The sequence below is a fragment of the Tachyglossus aculeatus genome, chromosome 20 (genome assembly GCF_015852505.1).
Source record: "Tachyglossus aculeatus isolate mTacAcu1 chromosome 20, mTacAcu1.pri, whole genome shotgun sequence".
NCBI classification, from domain to species: domain Eukaryota; kingdom Metazoa; phylum Chordata; class Mammalia; order Monotremata; family Tachyglossidae; genus Tachyglossus; species Tachyglossus aculeatus.
This window is the reverse complement of record NC_052085.1, coordinates 14,086,397-14,109,291: the sequence shown is the minus strand read 5'-3', so window position 1 is coordinate 14,109,291 and position 22,895 is coordinate 14,086,397. Positions and strand designations below refer to the sequence as shown.

General features: G+C 46.2%; 1 protein-coding gene across 4 annotated transcripts in view; it reads left to right on the top strand.

The window, feature by feature from the left end:
• The window catches only part of MCF2L (MCF.2 cell line derived transforming sequence like), a 146,728-nt gene that overhangs the window by 27,241 nt on the left and 96,592 nt on the right, over nt 1-22,895 (top strand). The window contains exon 1 of one of the 4 annotated variants that reach the window (XM_038761553.1): nt 1,999-2,333. The exons of the other annotated variants lie outside the window; for them this stretch is intronic. Within the exon in view, the coding sequence (XP_038617481.1) occupies nt 2,255-2,333 (79 nt within the window). The 5' untranslated portion in view covers nt 1,999-2,254. Of the gene's footprint in view, nt 1-1,998; nt 2,334-22,895 lie in introns of those variants that run through there. 4 annotated transcript variants of the gene reach the window in all.

The following is a 22,895-nucleotide window of genomic DNA, read 5'->3' as shown; positions in this document are numbered from 1 at the left end:
GCTGACAATTGCTGGAGCTGGGATTTGAACCCATGATCTTTGACTCCAAAGCCCGGGCTCTTTCCACTGAGCCACGCTGCTTCTCTTGATGAGTTTTCTGGTGGGTCATTTTTTTATTAATTCATTCAATCATATTTATTGAGTGCTTACTAGGTGCAGAGCTCTGTACTAAGCACTTGGGAGAGTACAATACAAGAATAAATGCACATTCCCTGCCCACAGTGAGCTTACAGTTTTGAGGTGTTGATTTTTCACTATCAAGAGAGACCTTCCTACATCATCAATCATATTTATTGAGCGCTTACTGTGTGCAGAGCACTGTACTAAGCGCTTGGGAAGTACAAGTTGGTAACATATAGAGACAGTCCCTACCCAGCAGTGGGCTCACAGTCTAAAAGGGGGAGACAGACAACAAAACAAAACATGTGGGCAGTTGTCAAGTTGTCAGAACAAATAGAATTAAAGCCAAATGCACATCATTAACAAAATAAATAGAATAGTAAATATGTACAAGTAAAATAAATAGAGTAATAAAACTGTGCAAACATATAGACAGGTGCTGTGGGGAGGGGAAGGAGGTAGGGCAGGGAGGATGGGGAGGAGTTGAGGAAAACGGGGGTTCAAGTCTGGGAAATGCAGGCTGTATTAAAATTCTGTGCTTGTCTCTGGAATCCCAAAGTGTGTTTTGTGCCCCGGGCCGATTCAACCTCTCTGGACATGTTTCCTCATCTGTAAAATGAGGATCAGATATAAAATAATGGTGATATTTATTGATCGCTTACTTTGCGTCAAGCCCTGTGACTAAATGCTGGGGTAACACGCACCTAATATACTAAAACGCACCAATGAATGTAGAGCATGAGAAGCAATGTGGCCTAGTGGATAGAGAATGACCCTGGGAGTAAGAGGATCTGGGTTCTAATCCCAGCTCCATCACTAAATAATGATACTTGTGGTGTTTACTAAGTCATTACTGTGTGCCTGGCACTGTACTAAGCACTGAGGTGGAGCCAAGCAAATTGGGTTGGACACAGTCCCTATCCCACATGGGACTCACCAGTCTCAATCCCCATTTTCCAGGTGAGGTCACCGAGGCACAGAGAAGTGAAGTGACCTGCCCAAGGTCACACAGCAGACAAGTGGCACACCTGGGATTAGAACCCATGACCTTCTGACTCCCAAGCCCATGCCTGCTGTGTGACCTTGGGCAAGTTGCTTCGGTTCTCCGTGCCTCAGTTCCCTCTTCTGTAAAACAGGGATGAGGACTCTGACCCCCACATGAGACAGCAACTGCGTCCAGCCCAATTAGCTCGAATCTGCCCTAGCGCTGAGTACAGTGCCTGGCTCCTAGTAAGGGTTTAACAGATACCATTTAAAAAAAAATTGTGCAGTAGCTGTCCATGGCTCAGTGGAAAGATCCCGGGCTTGGGAGTCAGAGGTCGTGAGTTCTAATCCTGGCTCCGCCACTTGTCAGCTGTGTGACTTTGAGCAAGTCGCTTAACTTCTCTGTGCCTCAGTTCTGTCATCTGTAAAATGGGGATTAAGACTGTGAGCCCCACAGGGGACAACCTTGGTTACCTTGTATCCCCCCAGCACTTAGAATAGTGCTTGGCACATAGAAGGCGCTTAACAACCAACCAACCAATAACACCAACATTATTATTGTCACTGCACAGTGTGATGTATTGTAGCACTCTCCTGGTTCCTAGGCAGTGAAGCTGAGTAGGGTTTTGTCCTCTCAGTCTGCAGTGGAGCTATAGAACATCAAGTCGCTACCTGGTGAGTAGCAGTTGCATTGCCCCCCCCCCCCCCAAAAAAAAGGAAAGAAACAAAACCCACAAACCTTCATGCTGCAAAGCATTTTTTTTTTTTTTTTTTTTTGCAAAGAGGACTGGGTTCAGCCCCCTGCTTTATTCATTTGCTAGGGCAGTGTAGCATTGGTTTGGGGCTTGTCATTCTCAATCCGAGATAGTCCAGGGTGTGAGGAGGGGAAACTGCATTATCTGGTATTCAACGGTGCCCCCCCAGACACCCCCCGACTAGGGGAGGGAACAACAAATTGTCAGCGAGCGGGGAATCGGCATCCCTGACCCACTTCAAGCGGCCACTGCCTCATCTCAAGGAAGGGATGTGTCCCTTTTGCGTCGTTTGGACATCTGCGAGGGCTAATTGAGATGCAGAGCTGACCTTCCCACCCGGGGCCGGAGCGGAAGGGAAAGATGCCCTTTCTGGATCCTTTCTGTCTTTCCGGGAAATGAAGCGTCGGCTGAAGACCCAAGACATGGCCCTAGAAGAGATGGGGAGGAAAATCAACGCGGTCTCCCAACACACTGGTAGGAGGAGCTGCCGGTCTGAAATAATCTCTCGCTCGACTTGTTCGCTAGCGTTTTAGGAAAAACTCCTGCAGTCGGGATGGCACCCTTCATTTCTGTTTGGCAGCTCTGGGGGGGAAAGAAATGAACCGTGATGAGATCTGGTGGCTTGTAAGCTAGCCTCAACTCATTGCCATAACTCATTGCGGCTCTGAGGATGGAATGACAGCGTGTGGAGGAGATCTCTCTTTCAAGGGTATCCGTTACACGCTGCTAGGAAAATTGAGACGGCCAGAGCCCCTTAGGTTTTCCGACTCCACCAGACCGGACTTGTAATAATTGTGGTATTTGTTAAGCGCTCACCGTGTGTCAGGCACTGGGCTAAACGCTGGGGTGGCTACAAGCCAATGGGGTGGGATGCAGTCCGATGAGAGACGCGAATTGTCCACCAAATGGCAGAGGACAGCGGAGGTGCTTTATTTAGACAGTGCCCCAAGGGTCAATGGTGAAGGACACCCAAGGTCACAAGGTCAAATTCCTTCAGCTTCCTGCTGAATGGGGTGAGGCCTTGAATGGGCTTTTATTACATTAATTATGGGAACTCGGAGGAGGGAGTCAAGCCAGGGGTCCCTGGGGTGGTGTTGGGGGCTGACACAGGGGGGAAGGGGGAGGTGAGTTGTCACCTTCCATAGGTTCGTCCAAATCCGAAGGGGATCGCCTCATTTGGACCTCCTTGACCCTTCCTTGATGGCAGCCTGGCTACTAGCCACTTGGAGAGGAGGAGGAAGTAATATTTGTTATGCCATTGAAAATAACTTCCTTTTGCCAGCTAAACACAAGGAATTGGCAGATCGAGTAAATCTTCCCTCCTCGATTGCCCAGACTGTAGGGGTTGGGATTTTCCTGAGGTGATTTTTCGATCGGAATTGTTCAGGGTGGATATTTTTTGCATGTGTCTTTTTGGGCAAATAGTTAGCCAGGAGGAGAGAGTGTCTCTTTCTGGAGTTATGCAGGGGATGGGAGATGTATGGAATTTTAGGGTGGGGTCTAAGACCCAGTGGCTTCCTGAGAGGATTTGCTTCAGGACTGCAGGGTGTTTGTCGCGATTTTTGAAAACCATCCAGAGGTTCTGCTATTTTTGTTTCCATTGTGCACATCAGGCTGAGATGAGATTGATTGTTGATCGGATGTCGAATTAGGAAACTGGGAGAATTATTTGAAAATGAATAGAGATTTGGTAGATCGAAAACTGGCGGTTGTCGGATAATCAGCTGTTCTCAGAATGGACAGATGGTGTGAATAGTTCCCCACTCCCTGAGGCCAGGAGATGCAATCAATCCATGGTATTTATTGAATGCTTACTGTGTGCAAAGCACTGTGCACAGCACTTGGGAGAGTACTACATAACAGAATTGGTAGACATGTTCCCTTCCCTCAAAGAGCTTACTCTTCAGCTCTTGGGAGGTCAGTCAATCCACTGATGGTATCTTTTGAGCTCTTACTGTATGCAAAGCAATCAATCGTATTTATTGAGCACCTGCTGTGGGCAGAGCACTGTATTAAGCACTTGGGAGAGAACAGTCTAGCAGAGTGGTAAATACGCTGTACTAAGCACTTGGGAGTGCACAGTACAATTGAAATGGTAGACACGATCCCTGCTCTCGAATTTTCAATCTCGTGAGGGAGATAGACGTTAAAATAAATTGCAGGTAGGAAAGATATGGATGTATATATTGTGGGGCTGTGGACGGGGTTTCAAAACGCTTGAGGGGTGGGTCCCAAGTGGAGAGGTAATTCAGAGGGGAGGGTGAATAGAATGAGAGGATGAGAGGTCAGTTAGGGAAGGCTTCTTGGAGGAGGAGTGGTTGTTTTTGTTTATTGTGTTGAAGAATTTTGAAGAGAGGAGAGTAATGGTCTGTCGAATACAAAGGGGAGAGAGTATTCCAGACAGGAGGGAGGACTTGAGCAGGCGTAAAGAGAGACGGGATCGAGGTACAGTGCATACGTTGGTGTTTAGAAGAGCAAAGTATGCAGACTGGCTGTGTGGGAGATAATTGATCGAAGTTATTGAGTACTTACTCTGTGCAGAGCACTGTACTAAGCGCTTGGTAGAGTATAATATAACAATAAACAGACACATTCCCCACCAACAATGACCTTGCAGTCTGGCAGAGGGACGAGGGGTAGACATTAATATAAATAAATAAATTACAATAAATAAATGAATTATGGGGAGGGCTGATCGAATGAGTCCCAAGTCGTTGGAGACCTCAAGGGTTACCTGCCATCTCGTTTTGGAATCGCAAAACTGGAAGTTTTCCAAGGGATGACATCATCCATTTTGGCTCTAAAGAGGAGTGCTTCTCCCGGAGTATTGAAGGATGAGTGTGATCTTATTTTACTAGAGGCAATCCCTGATGTTTCTGGGGTTCTCTGAACTCCATCTCTTCGGAAATTTCTCTCCACCAGTGCCTGACCTGGCCCTGTCACAAAAGGTGGGTTTTTTTAATGACATTTAAGTACTTGGAGCTGATACAGGAAAATCAAATTAAGACATGGTGTGTGGTATCAGCGACCTCAGCCTTTCCAGGTTTTAATGATTGTGGTATTTGTGAAGCGCTTACTGTGTGCCAGGCACTGTACTAAGCACTGGGTGTGAATACGAGCAAATCAAGTTGGATACAGTCCCTGTCCCACATGGGGCTGTTTTGAAAAGTTGGATGGAAGAGGGGACTGCTTGGCAAGTCTTTTTACTTCTCTGGGCCTCTCAGTTCCCTCATCTGTCAAATGGGAGTTAATACCCCTTGCGGGGCAATCTGATTAGCTTGTATCCAGCCCAGCGCTTAGTGCAGTGCCTGGCACGTATTAAGCGCTTAGTGCCATTAAAAAAAGAAAAGAGCAGGTGCCCTCTTCAAACCTGTCAAAGTATAAAGGGATGTCTAAGGACACTTCACCTAGATGATGCCTTTCAAGGTGCAGCGTGGCATAGTGGTTAGATCATGGGCCTTTGAGTCCAGAAGTTCCTGGGTTCTAATCCTGGCTCTGCCACTTGTCTGCTGTGTGACCTTGGGCAAGTCACTTCACTTCTCTGGGCCTCAGTTACCTCATCTGTAAAATGGGGCAGGGACTGTGCCCAACCCAATTTGCTTGTATCCACCCCAGGCCTTAGTACAGTGCCTGGCACATAGTAAGCGCCTAACAAATACCGTAATTATTATTATTGATTATTAAGGTGTAAATCACAACATCCCAGAGGGGATATTGAAGCTCCCCGCCCCCCTCAGTTAGACACAGTATTCTTCTCTCACCATGAACACTGTGGCTTTGTTCAACTCAATGGCTTGTACTGGAGTAGTTGAGGGGCAGGAGTCTTGGCATGGTTGGGTGTTAGTTTGTAAAGTGTTCTGAGTCCTTGAGGAAAAAACGATCAGTTGTCAAATGTGAGAAAGGCGTTTTGTTTTAGTTTTAACATCTACATTTAAAGCCTTCAGTTGAGCAAAAGGATGTTTGAGCAAAGGGATGAGAAGCAGTGTGGGCTAATGGATAGAACACGGGCCTGGGTCCTGACGCTGGCTCCGCTACTTTTCTGTTGGGTCACCTTGGGCAAGTCACTTCACTTCTCAGGGCCTCAGTTCCCTCATCTGTCAAATGGGGATTAAGATTGTGAGCCCCAGGTGGAACATGGACTGTGTCCATTCTGATTAGCGTGTATCCACCCCAGAGCTTAGTACAGTGTGTGGCTCATAGTAAGTGCTTAACAAATACCATAAAAAAACTTTAAAAGCAAGTGGCAGTGAAGTCATTAGCAATAAAGAACTGTGATAATCAATCAATGATACTTATTGAGCGCTTACTATGTGCAGAGCACTGTACAAAGCGCTTGGGAGAGCATAATGCAACAGAATTAGCAGAAACGTTCCCTGATAGCCATTATCCTCTGGATCTTCCACTTCAAGTGCGCAGCAATAATGTGATGCAATCTGATAGTATTAACCATGGGATCCATCCCAAAAGACTATAATTGACTTCCTGGAGTTGGATCTTTGGGAAGGGTCTGGAAAACAAACAAAAAGATTTGAGTTCTGCATTAGGAAACCTGGAATACTTCAAGCAGTTCTGTTAGCTGCCCCTTAGGACGTTATAGAGCTGGAAAAGTCATAGGAAAGAGTAAGGATGGAGTACCTTCTCTCTGATTCATTTATTTATATTAATGTCTGTCTCACCCTCTAGACTGTAAATTCGTTAAGGGAGGGAATGTGTCTGTTACATTGTTGTACTCTCCCAAGCACTTAGTACAGTGTTCTGTCCACAGTAAGCGCTCAGTGAATACCATTGATGATAGAGTTTTCAGAAACCTTTAGTTTTGGAAATAGGTCTGTGGTAGAAAAGAATCGTTGGATTCAGATTGAATGACTGAAGATAGATTGAAAGGGTTAGTATGTTTTTCTCTGGAAAGATGACATCACGTCCATGAGCAAAACAATCTACCCTAATCCCAAGGAGAAATCAAACCTCTCTAGTTAAAGGAGATGATTGTTCCTTTCGGGTGCCAAGAGAAGAGGACAAATGGTTTGTCGCCAGAGGTTGGAGAAGAGATTTGATCCCGAGTGAGCCAGTGGTGTGATTTAAAGCGAATGAAAGCTCTGCTCATGATCCTTTAATTGACAGGGGCCGCATCAAGGAGGAGGTCATTTCTTTCACACAGAAAAGCCTCTGTTCGATCATATATTCTGAAAGATAGGCAGACACTGAAAGGGGAATCAAACTTTTGTGAAGAGAGTTTCAGGAAAACTTCAAGTTGTAAGATGGAGAAACATGAAGGGGTCCATTGTTCTTCCTTACGTGGTATGGTGAAATCACAGAATAGTCTTTATGTAGATTAGTACAGTGCTCTGCACGCAGGAAGTGTTCAATAAATAACATTGGTGATTGGGGGTTTCAGAACACTTATGCTTTGGAGATGGGTCTGTGGTAGAAAAGAATAGTTGGATTTCTTTAATGAAGGTTTTATGAGGAGCCTTACTATTTTTGATACATTGCATCACCTTTATAAGATGTTTTATCTTAAAGCGGTGAACGAATGTTTCATATTTGGACAAACAGACCATGCTTAGTATGTTTGAGAGCAAGTAAAGATTTTAGATCTTTTCTTGATTGACATTTTTCTTTTTCACCTCCCTATTCATTCCTTCATTAAGAACATAAAACCTATAATTGCCTCATAGCTACAGTATTTATTAAGACCATGCCAAGCGGTGTTCGTTCATTCATTCATTCAGTCATATTTATTTAGTGCTTACTGTGTGTAAAGCAATGTACTAAGCACTTGGGAGAGTACAATATTCCCAGCCCAAAAAGAGCTTACAGTCTGGTGGGAGGAGACAGATATTAATATAAATAAATATATTACAGATATGTATATAAGTGCTGTGGGGCAGGGAGGGGGGTGAATAAAAGGAACAAGTCAGGACATTGCAGAAGGGAGTGAGAGAAGAGAAAAGGGAGAGCTTAGGGAAGGCCTCTTGGAGGAGATGGGCCTTCAATAAGGCTTTGAAGGGGGAGAGAGTCAATGTCTGTTGCACTTTCCCAAGTGTTTAGTAAGTGCTCTTCATCCAGTACATTGTAAGCTTGAGGACAGGGATCTTTTATACTTGATTGCACTCTCTCAAGTGCTTAATACAGTGCTCTGAAACCAGTAAGTGCTCAATAAATACCGTTGATGGACTCATGAAGTTGGCAAAGGCTGTGGAGGCGCAAACTTCTTCATATTCAGAGAGATTGAGATTGAGAAGCAGTGTGGCCTAGTGGGTAGAGCACGGGCCTGGGAGTCTGAAGGCCCGGAGTCAGGCGTATTTTTGGAGCGCTTATTGTGTGCAAAGCATTGTATTAAGCTAGACTTCTAGACTGTGAGCCCACTGTTGGGTAGGGACCGTCTCTATATGTTGCCAACTTGTACTTCCCAAGCGCTTAGTACAGTGCTCTGCACACAGTAAGCGCTCAATAAATACGATTGATTGATTAAGCACAATATAGCAATAAACAGACACATTCCCATCCTAATCCCAGCTCTGCCATTTGCTTGTTATGTGACCTTGGGCAAGTCACTCAGTTTCCCTGTGCCTCAGTTCCCTCATCTGTCAAATGGGGATTGAAACTGTGAGCCCCATGTGGGACAGGGACTGTGTCCAACCTGATTAGCTTGTAGCTTCCCCGCGCTTAGCACAGGGCCTGGCACATAATAAGCACTTAGCAAATTCCATTAAAAAAAAAGCCTACTTATTCTATTTTTTGCCTTTGGCCAGGGAGAACATAGGCTATAACCTCAGTTATTTTTCAGGCTTTTTTTTTTAAATGGCATTTAAGTGTTGTGTGTCAAGCACTGTACTAAGGGCTAGGGTAGATACAAATAGTTCCTGACCCACAAGAGGATCACAGTCGAAATAAGAGGGAGAACAGGCATTGAAACGATATTTTGCGGATGAGGAAACTGCTGCCCAGAGAAGTGATTTGCCCAAGGTTACACGGTGTCAGAATTAGAACCCAGGTCCTCTGACTCCCAGGCCCTAAATGATTCTGATATGTAAAGAATTCAGGTGACAGAGTTTGGAGTTTGCTTTGTTTTACTTTGATTAGGGTGTCATCAAACTTTTGCCGCATGCTTTGGGGGAGGGAAGAGCCACTAAATACTCAGTAGACTCTGTGGGGAATCGCATTAGAAATTTCCTGATGTACACCATTGATTAAAACTGCTGCACAGTCAAAAAGAAGAAAGAAATTAGCAGTGTTAGAGATAATATTCCTCTGAAGGGAAAAAATGGAATAAGATGATCGTTTTTAAATTAGAACTGCCTTCCAACTCAATTTCAGATGATTCGGCTTGATGAAATTTTAATTTAAAATAAGCTGACCTCAAACAGAAGCAAATATTCAAACTGCCGGTAGAGAGGAAGCTTGACTACTTCTGCGTGTTCTTATGTGAGAGCGTGTCTGTGTGTGTGTCTCTGTGTTTGAGTTTATTTTTACCCTGATCCCTGAACCTGGGGCAGACTTTTTTTTTTTGTGTGTGTGTGTGTGTGTGTGTGTGTGTGTGTGTGTGTGTGTGAAGTTTATCCCTTACTGTTTACATGGAAACAGCAGGAGATCAGGTGTGGCTTCAGGGAAACTGCCAATTAGTGGCCCAAGAGGATTTTCCTCCCGAATAGCTAATTAACTCCCCAGTTGCTGTCCTGGTGGACACCAAAAGCCAAAGTTAGGGACGTATTCATCAGAAAGGTTCACAGCTGCCCACACGTACATGGCATTTCAGCGGTTTATTTGTCCAGATAATACGAAGATGGCTCAGATTCTAAAAGTGCTACAACAAACTCGCCATCTGCTTCCTCCTGCTCGTACCACGATTCTGACTTGAAACAGTTCCGATTGATTTATCTGCCGCTCAGAAGCACATATGCAAATATTAAAAATGAAATCCAGATGGGCATTGTTGTCCGTGTTGATTGTTGGGAGCATTTGGTTTTCAATTAGTCCTGCTACTAGGCCATTGATCTGTTTCACGTCTCTGGCAGCTAGCTCTGTGAAAAAGAGCAGCTTTTCAGGCTGTGACTTCTTGTGTCCTCCATCAGGAGCCTAAGAAGAGACCCAATCTGTAAGTTAGATAGTTATATAGTGCTAATTGTGGCTAATGAGTTGAGGCCTGAATATGTTGATCTGCTTAATTTGCCTCTTGGTGCCTTTTTCAGGGGTGGAGGGGGTTGGAGTGTGCTTTGATATTTTTCTAGTCTAGAGCAAAATTTGCCACTACTCCTCTCTGTCAACAAGGGAGATTCATTCAGTCATATTTATTGAATGCTTGCTGTATGCACGGCACTGTACTAAGCGGTTGAGAGAGTTCAGTAAATACGATTGATTGATTCAGTAGAACAGCACTGACACATTCCTGCCCACAACGAGCTCACAGTCTGTGATTCTGCTTAGTGTTTCCTTGGATGGATCCAAAATATATCGGGAAGTGCAGGAAAGCCTATGGTGGGTTTCCTTCAATCTGCTGTTTTCCCACCCCTACTACCTCTCAAGGGTTGAAGCGGTGTGATCTAGTGGTTAGAGCCCGGGCTTGGGAGTCAGAAGGATCTGCCACTTGTCTGCTGTGTTACCTCGTTCGCTTCTCTGGACCTCAGTTCCCTCATCTGTCAGATGGGGATTGAGACTCTGAGCCCCAGCTGAAATGGGGACTGTGTCCAACCTGATTAGCTTTTATCTACCCCAGCTCTTAGAAGAGCGCTTGACACATAGTAAGCGCTTAACAAATCCAATTTAAAAAAAAACCTGCCTCAAGAGCTTTAGGTTTGATAATAGGGCAATCTCTTCTGCTGTCACATTGTCATAGAGTTTTGGTTAAATGGGAGTCAGAGTTGATAAAGAAAATCTACTGCTTGTAAACCTGATTATTTCCCTAAACCAGATATACTGTAAATCTGATTTTTTAAAGTCATCATTGGGGTTCTCAAACAGAATATCCCTGTATAGAAAACACCAGGAAAATCACTTGTGAAAAAGCATTTTTCATTCAATCACGTGTGCTTGGGAGTCAGCTGTAGAGAAGCAGCATGGCTCAGTGGAAAGAGCCTGGGCTTTGGAGTCAGAGGTCATGGGTTCATATCCCATCTCCGCCACTTGTCAGCTGTGTGACTTTGGGCAAGTCACTTAACTTCTCTGGGCCTCAGTTACCTCATCTGTAAAATGGGGATTAAGACTGTGAGCCCCCTGAGGGACAACCTGATCACCCTGTAACCTCCCCAGCGCTTAGAACAGTGCTTTGCACATAGTAAGCGCTTAATAAATGCCATCATTATTATTATTATTAGAAGGACTAGGGTTCTCATCCTGGCTCCGCCACTTGCCAGCTGTGTGACCTTGAGCAAGTCACTTTACTTCTCTGGCCCTCAGTTACCTCATCTGTAAAATGGGGATTGACTGTAAGCCCTGTGGGGAACAGGGACTATATCCAACCTGATTAACTTGAATCTATCCCATTCCTTAGTACAGTGATGGGCACATAGTAAGCGCTTAACAAATACCAGAATTATTTATTGAACACCTCTGTGTGCAGAACACTGTACGAAGTGCTCGGGTGAGTACAATAGAGCAATAAACCAACACACTCCTTGCCCATATTCTAAATCCAGTGAGATCCACCACCCCTAGGGTAGTTTTCAGAAGCTCAAACAAAGGTAGGGATCCCAAGGGACTCTGCACAGCTTATTCTTTTCAGGATGTTGTTGAATACATCTCACTGGAAGCCATCGCTTGCCAAAGAAAGCAGTGTTATCAATTTCCTCTCTCTACAGCTCTGAAACGGACAGGGACAAGAGGCACTTCCTGGTGGGCTTTAAGAAAGCCAGGATCCACTTGCCCTCCCTCCCTTCTGGTTGGAGCTGTTTGAACTTGAATTTTCCTGGGATTTTTATCCCTTTTCTTTTTCCATTTGAGAATGCATTCACCATCCTGACGGAGCCACTGCGGGCAGATGTCGTCGTCCCTCAACGCGGGGAAGGAACGACTCAGAAATTAGGGGCTGGCTCTCTCCCCCTGAGACCACCGGTTGGTCTCCTTTGACATCATCTTCTGCTTCACTGGCTTCAGCTCCAACTAGGTCCAGGATATTAGAGTCACGGGAAGGGGAGATGGGAGATGGGCCGGCATGGAACTTCTTTCCCAGAGAGTGCCGGGGCGTGAGCTCAGAATCAGGCCTTCCAACCGTCTTCCTATCGCCAAGGCCCAAGAGGTCTCTTCGGAGTTGCACAGTCGGTTAACGTCGCTGAGGAGGATGTGACAGCAGCCAGTTTGGACAAGAAAGCGAACTCAGACTGGTCAGAGGAACGAACTCTGACTGCGAGGTGATTCTGGGTCCCACAGAGAGCTGCCTGAGAAGGAAGGTGGATATAGTACCAGTTACCACAATGAAATAAACAGCTCTGTTTTTAAACTTCTGTTTCTAAGGTCAGTCCAAGCCTCTCTGGTTTGGTGAGGCCAGAGAATGCCTTTACCAATGAGGATGGCAAAGTGAGTGAATGCGGTAGGTGACGGGGACATCTCTTCCGTTTTCTGAGGTGAAAAATGCCCTAGGTAGAAGGAATTTTGAGCATTCTTTTGCAGTCAGTTGTATTGAGCACTTACATGGGCAGAGCACTGTACTAAGCGCTTGGGAGAGTTCGAGCCAACAGAATTGGTAGATGCATTCCCCACCCACAAGGATTTACAGAATGTCTTGGCATGGTTTGTGCACATCCAAGAGTGTTGAAGACGACATTTGTGGGTCAGACAGTGGGGAATGGAACTAGTTGTCATGCTCCTGACTCCAGACTGATTCTCAGCTACTATTTTATTTCTCACCACGAAACGAGGCGGGCATCCTCAAAGCTAAGAGTTGTGCCTCTTTGCCCCTGGCTTTTGGCAACCTCAATTTGGCTATCCCATGAGCCAACCTCTGAAGAATCTTACCCCTCTCCCCACTGAGGAACTCTTTGTGAAAATACAAAAAGCTCACTCATGTCTCTACGTGGATCGTCGAGGGATGGAGCAGAAGGTCAATACCGGATCTTAACACGACTCATTCAGAGCCTTCAGAATTTTTCATCAGCCATGTGGCATTCCTTCCCCAGGAGGAGCTGGAGAAATAACTCGAGGCGAGCATGTTCTGGTGAGGTGGATATAGGCATTTTTGTCCCACTCCAAGCTTTTAGTTTTGGGAGGGAGAGAATGCTTAATTTAGGCACCTACGATGAGAGGCTTCACCTCCTACTTATCCTTTGGCATTTAACTGTTGAAAAAATTATGAAAAACTAGTTAGGAAGAGGGGTTCCATCTGGTAATTCGGACTTCAGGTGGAGACTTATTTTTCAGGCCCATGGCAAAGTCGTGTGCCAGATTCTTATTTCAGGCTCCATGTGGGTTGGCTAGCATTAGTACCCTATTGCAGAGAAAGGCATTGTGTTCATAATAGCTTGATTATTGATATTTGTTTATTGGCATGGGATAGTTTTAGTGAATCCATATGGTTCCGCTAGCTCTTTTAGAAAAATGAGTGGCTTCAAGTTGTCAGATTTGCCTAAGTGTTGGGTATGTACTCACAGGCAGTGATCCTTAAATCCTATAAATAATGATAGTAATAATGATATTTGTTAAGTGCTTACTATGGTACCAGCACCATACTAAGCAAAGGGATAGCTACAACAGAATCAGGTTGGACATGGTCCCTGTCCCGTATGGGGCTCACATTCTAGTGGGAAGGGACAAGAGGTATTGAATCCCTATTTTACAGATGGGGAAACTGAGAGACAAAGAAGTGAAGTGACTTGCCCAAGTTCCCTCAGCAGGCAAGCATCAAAGCTAGGATGAGAACCCAGTTCCCCACACTCCCAAGCCCATGCTCTTTCCGCTAGGCCACAGTGCTTAAAATAGTCATATAGGTGCAGTGACTAGAGAGGTATGTGTCAATTGTGGTATTCTCTAAAGAAATTCTCATTAATCAGAATATTTACTCAGTTCTATTCTATGTTCTATTTTGGGAAGATTAGAAATATTTCACAGTAAGCTGCAGATCACTTGTAGAGGGGTAGGAAACACATTGGAACTTGGGTTTGATTTATTTTTCCTTTCAAATCCCACCGGACGGTGCAATTCAGAGTTGGAAATATAGGAATGGGTAGAGGGGCTTGAAGGTGTTGCACTGTCCAGGGATTTTGAATTGTTTATATTTTTTAACACTTCCAGTCCAGAAAGGATTGCATTTTTCAGTTGAGGAATCTGGGAGAAGCGAAATGACTTGCCCAAGGTGACACAGCAAGCAAATGGCAGAGCCGGAATTAGAACCCAGGCCCTCTGACTCCCAGGCTTATGCTCTATCCACCAGGCAACACTGCTTCTCCAAGCCAACTAATAATAATAATAATGATGATGATGATGGAATTTGTTAAGCGTTTACTATGTACCATGCACTGTTCTAAGCGCTGGGGTAAATACAAGGTAATCAAGTTGTCCCACATGGGGTTCACAGTCTTAATCCCCATTTTACAGATGAGATAACTGAGGCACAGAGAAGTTAAGTGACTTGCCCAAAGTCACACAGCTGAGAAGTGGCAGAACCGGAGTTAGAACCCATGACCTCTGACTCCCAAGCCCGGGCTCTTTCCACTAAGCCACGCTGATTCTCACTTATTAACAATAATAATAATAATAGTGTTTATCAAGTTCTTACCATGTTTCAAACACCGTACTAAATACTGGGGGTACATACAAGATGATCAGGTTAGATGCAGTCCCTGTCCCACATGAGACTCAGAGTTGAGGGGGGGGAGGGTGTACAGGTGGTGAATCCCCATTTTACAGATGAAGACACTGAGGCACAGAGTAAAATGACTTGCCCAAGGACACTCAGCAGTCAGATGGTGGAGCTGCAATTAAAATCCAGTTCCTCTGACTCCCAAGACTGTGCTTTTTCTACTAAGACTCACTTGCACTCATAATCATCAATAATACTTATCAGGCACTTTCTGAGTGTGGAGCGCTGTATTAAGTGCTTGGGAGAGTCGAGTCCATCTTGCTTGGGAGAGTCAAATCCCTCTCGCCGGCTTTCCTCCTCCTTTTTTTCCTCTCCTTTTGCTCTTCCTCCCCTTACTGCTACATCTCATTCTTATCTGCTAGCCTCACCCTTGTTTTAATGGAACAAATATTATTAAAAAAAATGAGGTAATTATGTGAGTAACTAAGGTACAGAGGGTGGAGGATAGAGGATGTTTTCCTCCGAGGGCAGTTCCATTTCGGTGTGACTGAAGTTATCAGAAGGGGGGGAAAAATGTGGTTTTAAAGGAGCAAGGTTCAATCTACAGTTGTGCCTTAGTGCAACAGAGCCGTGTGAGTCAATCCAGGGGAGAGAATGTAAAGGTTTTGTTTTCCTCTCTGGGGTTTCAAAACATGGAAGAAAGGACTCATACAAGGATTTCGGTGTCAGAAATGAAGAGCTACTATGTTTTCTCAGAGTGGTGTTCTTTCCTACTCTCCATGGCTCAAGGTATGTGCCAGCCATTGATTGAACCTTGACGGAGAAGGGGGTAAAGGGGAAATTTGGCTTGTCTCTAGACCGTAAGCTCTTTGTGGGCAAGGAACGTGTCCTACCAATTCAGTTGTAGTGTAATAATAATAATAATGATATTTGTTCTATGTGCAAAGCACTGTTCTAAGTGCTGGGGGAATACAAGTTGATCAGTTTGTCCCACAGGGAGCTCACAGTCTTAATCCCCATTTTACAGACGAGGGAACTGAGGCACTGAGAAGTTAAGTGACTTGCCCAAAGTCACCAGCTGACAATTGGCGGAGTGGGGATTTGAACCTCTGACTTCAAAGCCCATGCTCTTTCTACTGAGCCACTCTGCTTCTCTACTTTCCCAAGTGCTTAAATAGTGCTTAGCACACAGTGAGTGCTCAATAAATATGATTGATTTTTTTGCTCAGCCCAGGTTGTGTACTTTGAGACCGAATTGCCCTTGGGGACTTGGCCTAGTTAAGGATTTGGGTCCTTCGAATTCACGGAACATCAAATAGAAAAGCCCTTTTGGCTTTTATGTGGGTAGTAAAGCGTTTATGTAAGGAGAAGCATCATTTTTACATCTCGTATTGGTGTCTAGCAACGTGAATCGCCAGGCAAAATGCACCCAGGTTGAGGAATTTGGGATTAGAGTGTAAACTCATTATGAGCGGGGAACGTGTCCACTAATTCTGTTGAATTGTACTCTCCCAAGCATTTAATACAGTGCTCTGCAAATAGTAAGTGCTCAATAAATACCATGGATTAGAGAATAGAATCTGTCTCTTGAATTATTCACTTATTTCCAGAGCAGGTTGTTTCACACCTGGATGTGTTTGGCAGTTCTAGATCTGGCTGGCATAATCCATCCATCAGTGATATTTATTGAGCACTTATTGAGGGCAGAGCAATGTACTAAGCATTTGGGAGAGCACAGTAGTTGGTGCACACATTTCCTGACCCCAAGGAGCTTACAACCTACACACTGTGTCTTTAAATTATATATTATAAACTACTTATTTATGTTTAATGTCCGTCTCCCACCCTTCAGTCGTGACTCAGTGGAAAGAGCCCAGGCTTTGGAGTCAGAGGTCATGGGTTCAAATCCCGGCTCTGCCAATTGTCAGCTGGGTGACTTTGGGCAAGTCACTTAGCTGCTCTGTGCCTCAGTTACCTCATCTGTAAAAGGGGGATTAAGACCGTGAGCCCCACATGGGACAACCTGATTGCCTGGTATCCCCCCCAGTGCTTAGAACAGTGCTTCGCACATAGTAAGGGCTTAACAAATGACATCATTTAGTACAGTGCTCTGCACACAGTAAGCGCTCAATAAATATGATTGATTCGTCCCCGGAATTCGAACCCATGACCACGCTCCTTCGTCCCCGGGATTCAAACCCACGACCACGTGCCTTTGTCCCCGGGATTCGAACCCACGACCACGCGCTGTGAGCCCACTGTTGGGTAGGGACTGTGTCTATATGTTGCCAACTTGTACTTCCCAAGCGCTTAGTACAGTGCTCTGCACACAGTAAGCACTCAATAAATACGATTGATGATGATGACTCTCAGGCCCGTGCCCCAACCCCATGCAGCAGACAAATGGCAGCAAACCTTGTGACTCCCAGGCCCATGCCCCGTCCCTGTGCAGCAGAAACCTTGTGACTACCTTTTAGACTGTGAGCCCACTGTTGGGTAGGGACTGTCTCTATATGTTGCCAACTTGTACTTCCCAAGCTCTTAGTACACAGTGCTCTGCACACAGTAAGCGCTCAATAAATACGATTGATGATGACGACTACCAGGCCCGTACCCTAACCCCATGCAGCAGACAAATGGCAGCAAACCTTGTGACTCCTAGGCCCGTGCCCCATCCCTATGCAGCAGAAACCTTGTGACTACATTTTAGACTGTGAGCCCACTGTTGGGTAGGGACTGTGTCTATATATTGCCAACTTGTACTTCCCAAGCGCTTAGTACAGTGCTCTGCACACAGTAAGCGCTCAATAAATAGGATGATTGATGATGATGACTCCCAGGCCCGTGCCCCAACCCTATGCAGCAGACAAATGGCAGCAAACCTTGTGACTCCCAGGCCCATGCCCCATCCCTATGCAGCAGAAGCTTTGTGACTACCTTTTAGACTGTGAGCCCTCTGTTGAGTAGGGACTTTCTCTATATGTTGTCAACTTGTACTTCCCAAGCGCTTAGTACAGTGCTCTGCACACAGTAAGCGCTCAATAAATACGATTGATTGATTCGTCTCCGGAATTTGAACCCATGACCACGCTCCTTCGTCCCCAGGATTCGAACCCACGACCACGCGTCTTCATCCCCGGAATTCGAACCCACGACCACACGCTGTGAGCCCACTGTTGGGTAGGGACTTTCTCTATATCTTGCCAACTTGTACTTCCCAAGCGCTTAGTACAGTGCTCTGCACACAGTAAGCGCTCAATAAATACGATTGATGATGATGACTACCAGGCCCGTGCCCCAACCCCATGCAGCAGACAAATGGCAGCAAACCTTGTGACTCCCAGGCCCATGCCCCATCCCTATGCAGCAGAAACCTTGTGACTACATTTTAGACTGTGAGCCCACTGTTGGGTAGGGACTGTGTCTATATATTGCCAACTTGTACTTCCCAAGCGCTTAGTACAGTGCTCTGCACACAGTAAGCGCTCAATAAATAGGATGATTGATGATGATGACTCCCAGGCCCGTGCCCCAACCCTATGCAGCAGACAAATGGCAGCAAACCTTGTGACTCCCAGGCCCATGCCCCATCCCTATGCAGCAGAAGCTTTGTGACTACCTTTTAGACTGTGAGCCCTCTGTTGAGTAGGGACTTTCTCTATATGTTGTCAACTTGTACTTCCCAAGCGCTTAGTACAGTGCTCTGCACACAGTAAGCGCTCAATAAATACGATTGATTGATTCGTCTCCGGAATTTGAACCCATGACCACGCTCCTTCGTCCCCAGGATTCGAACCCACGACCACGCGTCTTCATCCCCGGAATTCGAACCCACGACCACACGCTGTGAGCCCACTGTTGGGTAGGGACTTTCTCTATATCTTGCCAACTTGTACTTCCCAAGCGCTTAGTACAGTGCTCTGCACACAGTAAGCGCTCAATAAATACGATTGATGATGATGACTACCAGGCCCGTGCCCCAACCCCATGCAGCAGACAAATGGCAGCAAACCTTGTGACTCCCAGGCCCATGCCCCATCCCTATGCAGCAGAAACCTTGTGACTACATTTTAGACTGTGAGCCCACTGTTGGGTAGGGACTGTGTCTATATATTGCCAACTTGTACTTCCCAAGCGCTTAGTACAGTGCTCTGCACACAGTAAGCGCTCAATAAATACGATTGATGATGATGCCTCCCAGGCCCGTGCCCTAACCCCATGCAGCATACAAATGGCAGCAAACCTTGTGACTCCCAGGCCCATGCCCCATCCCTATGCAGCAGAAACCTTGTGACTACCTTTTAGACTGTGAGCCCACTGTTGGGTAGGGACTGTCTCTATATGTTGCCAGCTTGTACTTCCCAAGCGCTTAGTACAGTGCTCTGCACACAGTAAGTGCTCAATAAATACGATCGATGATGATGACTACCAGGCCCATGCCCCAACCCTATGCAGCAGACAAATGGCAGCAAACCTTGTGACTCCCAGGCCCATGCCCCGTCCCTATGCAGCAGAAACCTTGTGACTACCTTTTAGACTGTGAGCCCACTGTTGGGTAGGGACTGTCTGTATATGTTGCCAACTTGTACTTCCCAAGCGCTTAGTACAGTGCTCTGCACACAGTAAGCGCTCAATAAATACGATTGATTGATTCGTCCCTGGAATTCGAACCCATGACCACGCTCCTTCATCCCCGGGATTCGAACCCACGATGACGTGTCTTCGTCCCAGGATTCGAACCCATTACCACGTGCTGTGAGCCCACTGTTGGGTAGGGACTTTCTCTATATGTTGCCAACTTGTACTTCCCAAGCGCTTAGTACAGTGCTCTGCACACAGTAAGCGCTCAATAAATATGATTGATGATGATGACTACCAGGCCCGTGCCCCAACCCTATGCAGCAGACAAATGGCAGCAAACCTTGTGACTCCCAGGCCCATGCCCCGTTCCTATGTAGCAGAAACCTTGTGACTACCTTTTAGACTGTGAGCCCACTGTTGGGTAGGGACTTTCTCTATATGTTGCCAACTTGTACTTCCCAAGTGCTTAGTACAGTGCTCTGTACAAAGTAAGCGCTCAATAAATATGATTGATGATGATGACTACCAGGCCCGTGCCCCAACCCTATGCAGCAGACAAATGGCAGCAAACCTTGTGACTCCCAGACCCATGCCCCGTCCCTATGCAGCAGAAACCTTGTGACTACATTTTAGACTGTGAGCCCACTGTTGGGTAGGGACTGTCTCTATATGTTGCCAACTTGTACTTCCCAAGCGCTTAGTACAGTGCTCTGCACACGGTAAGCGCTCAATAAATACGATTGATGATGATGACTACCAGGCCCGTGCCCCAACCCTATGCAGCAGACAAATGGCAGCAAACCTTGTGACTCCCACGCCCATGCCCCGTCCCTACGGAGCAGAAACCTTGTGACTACATTTTAGACTGTGAGCCCACTGTTGGGTAGGGACTGTCTCTATTCATTGCCAACTTGTACTTCCCAAGCGCTTAGTACAGTGCTCTGCACACAGTAAGCGCTCAATAAATACGATTGACGATGATGACTACCAGGCCCGTGCCACAACCCCATGCAGCAGACGAATGGCAGCAAACCTTGTGACTCCCAGGCCCATGCCCCGTCCCTATGCAGCAGAAACCTTGTGACTACCTTTTAGACTGTGAGCCCACTGTTGGGTAGAGACTTTCTCTATATGTTGCCAACTTGTACTTCCCAAGCGCTTAGTACAGTGCTCTGCACATAGTAAGCCCTCAATAAATACGATTGATGATGATGACTACCAGGCCCGTGCCCCAACCCCATGCAGCAGACAAATGGCAGCAAACCTTGTGACTCCCAGGCCCATGCCCCGTCCCTGTGTGACAGAAACCTTGTGACTACCTTTTAGACTGTGAGCCCACTGTTGGGTAGGGACTGTGTCTATATGTTGCCAACTTGTACTTCCCAAGCTCTTAGTACAGTGCTCTGCACACAGTAAGCGCTCAATAAATACGATTGATGATGATGACTACCAGGCCCATGCCCCATCCCTATGCAGCAGAAACCTTGTGACTACCTTTTAGACTGTGAGCCCACTGTTGGGTAAGGACTTTCTCTATATGTTGCCAACTTATACTTCCCAAGCGCGTAGTACAGTGCTCTGCACACAGTAAGCGCTCAATAAATACGATTGATGATGATGACTACCAGGCCCGTGCCCCAACCCCATGCAGCAGACAAATGGCAGCAAACCTTGTGACTCCCAGGCCCATGGCCCGTCCCTGTGCAGCAGAAACCTTGGGACTACCTTTTAGACTGTGAGCCCACTGTTGGGTAGGGACTTTCTCTATATGTTGCCAACTTGTACTTCCCAAGCGCTTAGTATAGTGCTCTGCACACAATTAGCACTCAATAAATACGATGGATTGATTCGTCCCTGGAATTCGAACCCATGACCACGCTCCTTCGTCCCTGGCATTCGAACCCACGACCACGCGCTGTGAGCCCACTGTTGGGTAGGGACTTTCTCTATATGTTGCCAACTTGTACTTCCCAAGCGCTTAGTACAGTGCTCTGCACACAGTAAGCGCTCAGTAAATACGATTGATGATGATGACTACCAGGCCCGTGCCCTAACCCCATGCAGCAAACCTTGTGACTCCCAGGCCCATGCCCCGTTCCTATGTAGCAGAAACCTTGTGACTACCTTTTAGACTGTGAGCCCACTGTTGGGTAGGGACTTTCTCTATATGTTGCCAACTTGTACTTCCCAAGTGCTTAGTACAGTGCTCTGTACAAAGTAAGCGCTCAATAAATACGATTGATGATGATGACTACCAGGCCCGTGCCCCAACCCCATGCAGCAGACAAATGGCAGGAAACCTTGTGACTCCCAGGCCCATGCCCCATCCCTATGCAGCAGAAACCTTGTGACTACCTTTTAGACTGTGAGCCCACTGCTGGGTAGGGACTTTCTCTATATGTTGCCAACTTGTACTTCCCAAGCGCTTAGTACAGTGCTCTGCACACAGTAAGCGCTCAATAAATGCGATTGATGATGATGACTACCAGGCCCGTGCCCTAACCCCATGCAGCAGGCAAATGGCAGCAAACCTTGTGACTCCCAGGCCCATGCCCCGTCCCTATGCAGCAGAAACCTTATGACTACATTTTAGACTGTAAGCCCACTGTTGGGTAGGGACTTTCTCTATATGTTGCCAACTTGTACTTCCCAAGCGCTTAGTACAGTGCTCTGCACACAGTAAGCGCTCAATAAATACGATTGATGATGATGATGATCATTATTATTCAATGTGAACTCGCTATGGGCAGGGAATGTGTCAGCTGATTCTGTTGTACTGTACTCTCCGAAGCACTTAGTATAGTGCTCTGCACATAGTAAGTGCTCAATAAATACCATCGATTGATTTTGACAGAAAACGGCATCGGAATTCTCAGGAAGTCCAGCCAAATGCTGATAGCTCTCAGTAGTTGCAAAGAGTGGGTAATGAGGGATAGGAATTTTCCTGGGCAAATGAGAATCAGTCAATCAATCAATTGTATTTATTGAGCACTTACTGTGTGCAGAGCACTGTACTAAGCGCTTGGGAAGTACAAGTCGGCAACACAGAGAGACAGTCCCTACCCAACAGCAGCCTGGCCTAGAAGATAGAGCACAGGCTTGGGAGTCAAAAGGACCTGGGTTCCATTTCTGTCTCCACCCGTCTGCAGTGTGACCTTTGGCAAGTCACTTCACTTCTCTGCATCCGAGTTCCCTCATCTGTAAAATGGGGATGAAGACCGTGAGCCCCATAATAATGATGGCATTTATTGAGCGCTTACTATGTGCAAAGCACTGCTTTAAGCGCTGGGGAGGTTATAAGGTGATCAGGTTGTCCCACGGGGGGCTCACAGTCTTAATCCCCATTTTACAGAAGAGGGAACTGAGGCCCAGAGAAGTTGTGACTTGCCCAAAGTCACACAGCCGACAATTGGCATGTGGGACAGGGACTGCGTCCATCCCGATTTGCTTTTATCTACCCCAGTGCTTAGTACAGTGCCTGGCATATAGTAAGCGCTTAACAAATGCCTTAAAAAAACTTCCAAACCTTGTATTGCTGCCAGGCTGGGACCAGCCCCAGATGAGATGCTAGTTTTTGAGCGCCCTTTTCTGGACCTCTACCTTTACTGTACTTCTTTCAAGCTGCCAGGAAGAGGTGTGGCCTAGTGGAAAGAGCACAAGCCTGGAGTAATAATAATGATAGTATTTGCTAAATGCTTACTATGTGTCAAGCACTGTTCTAAGCA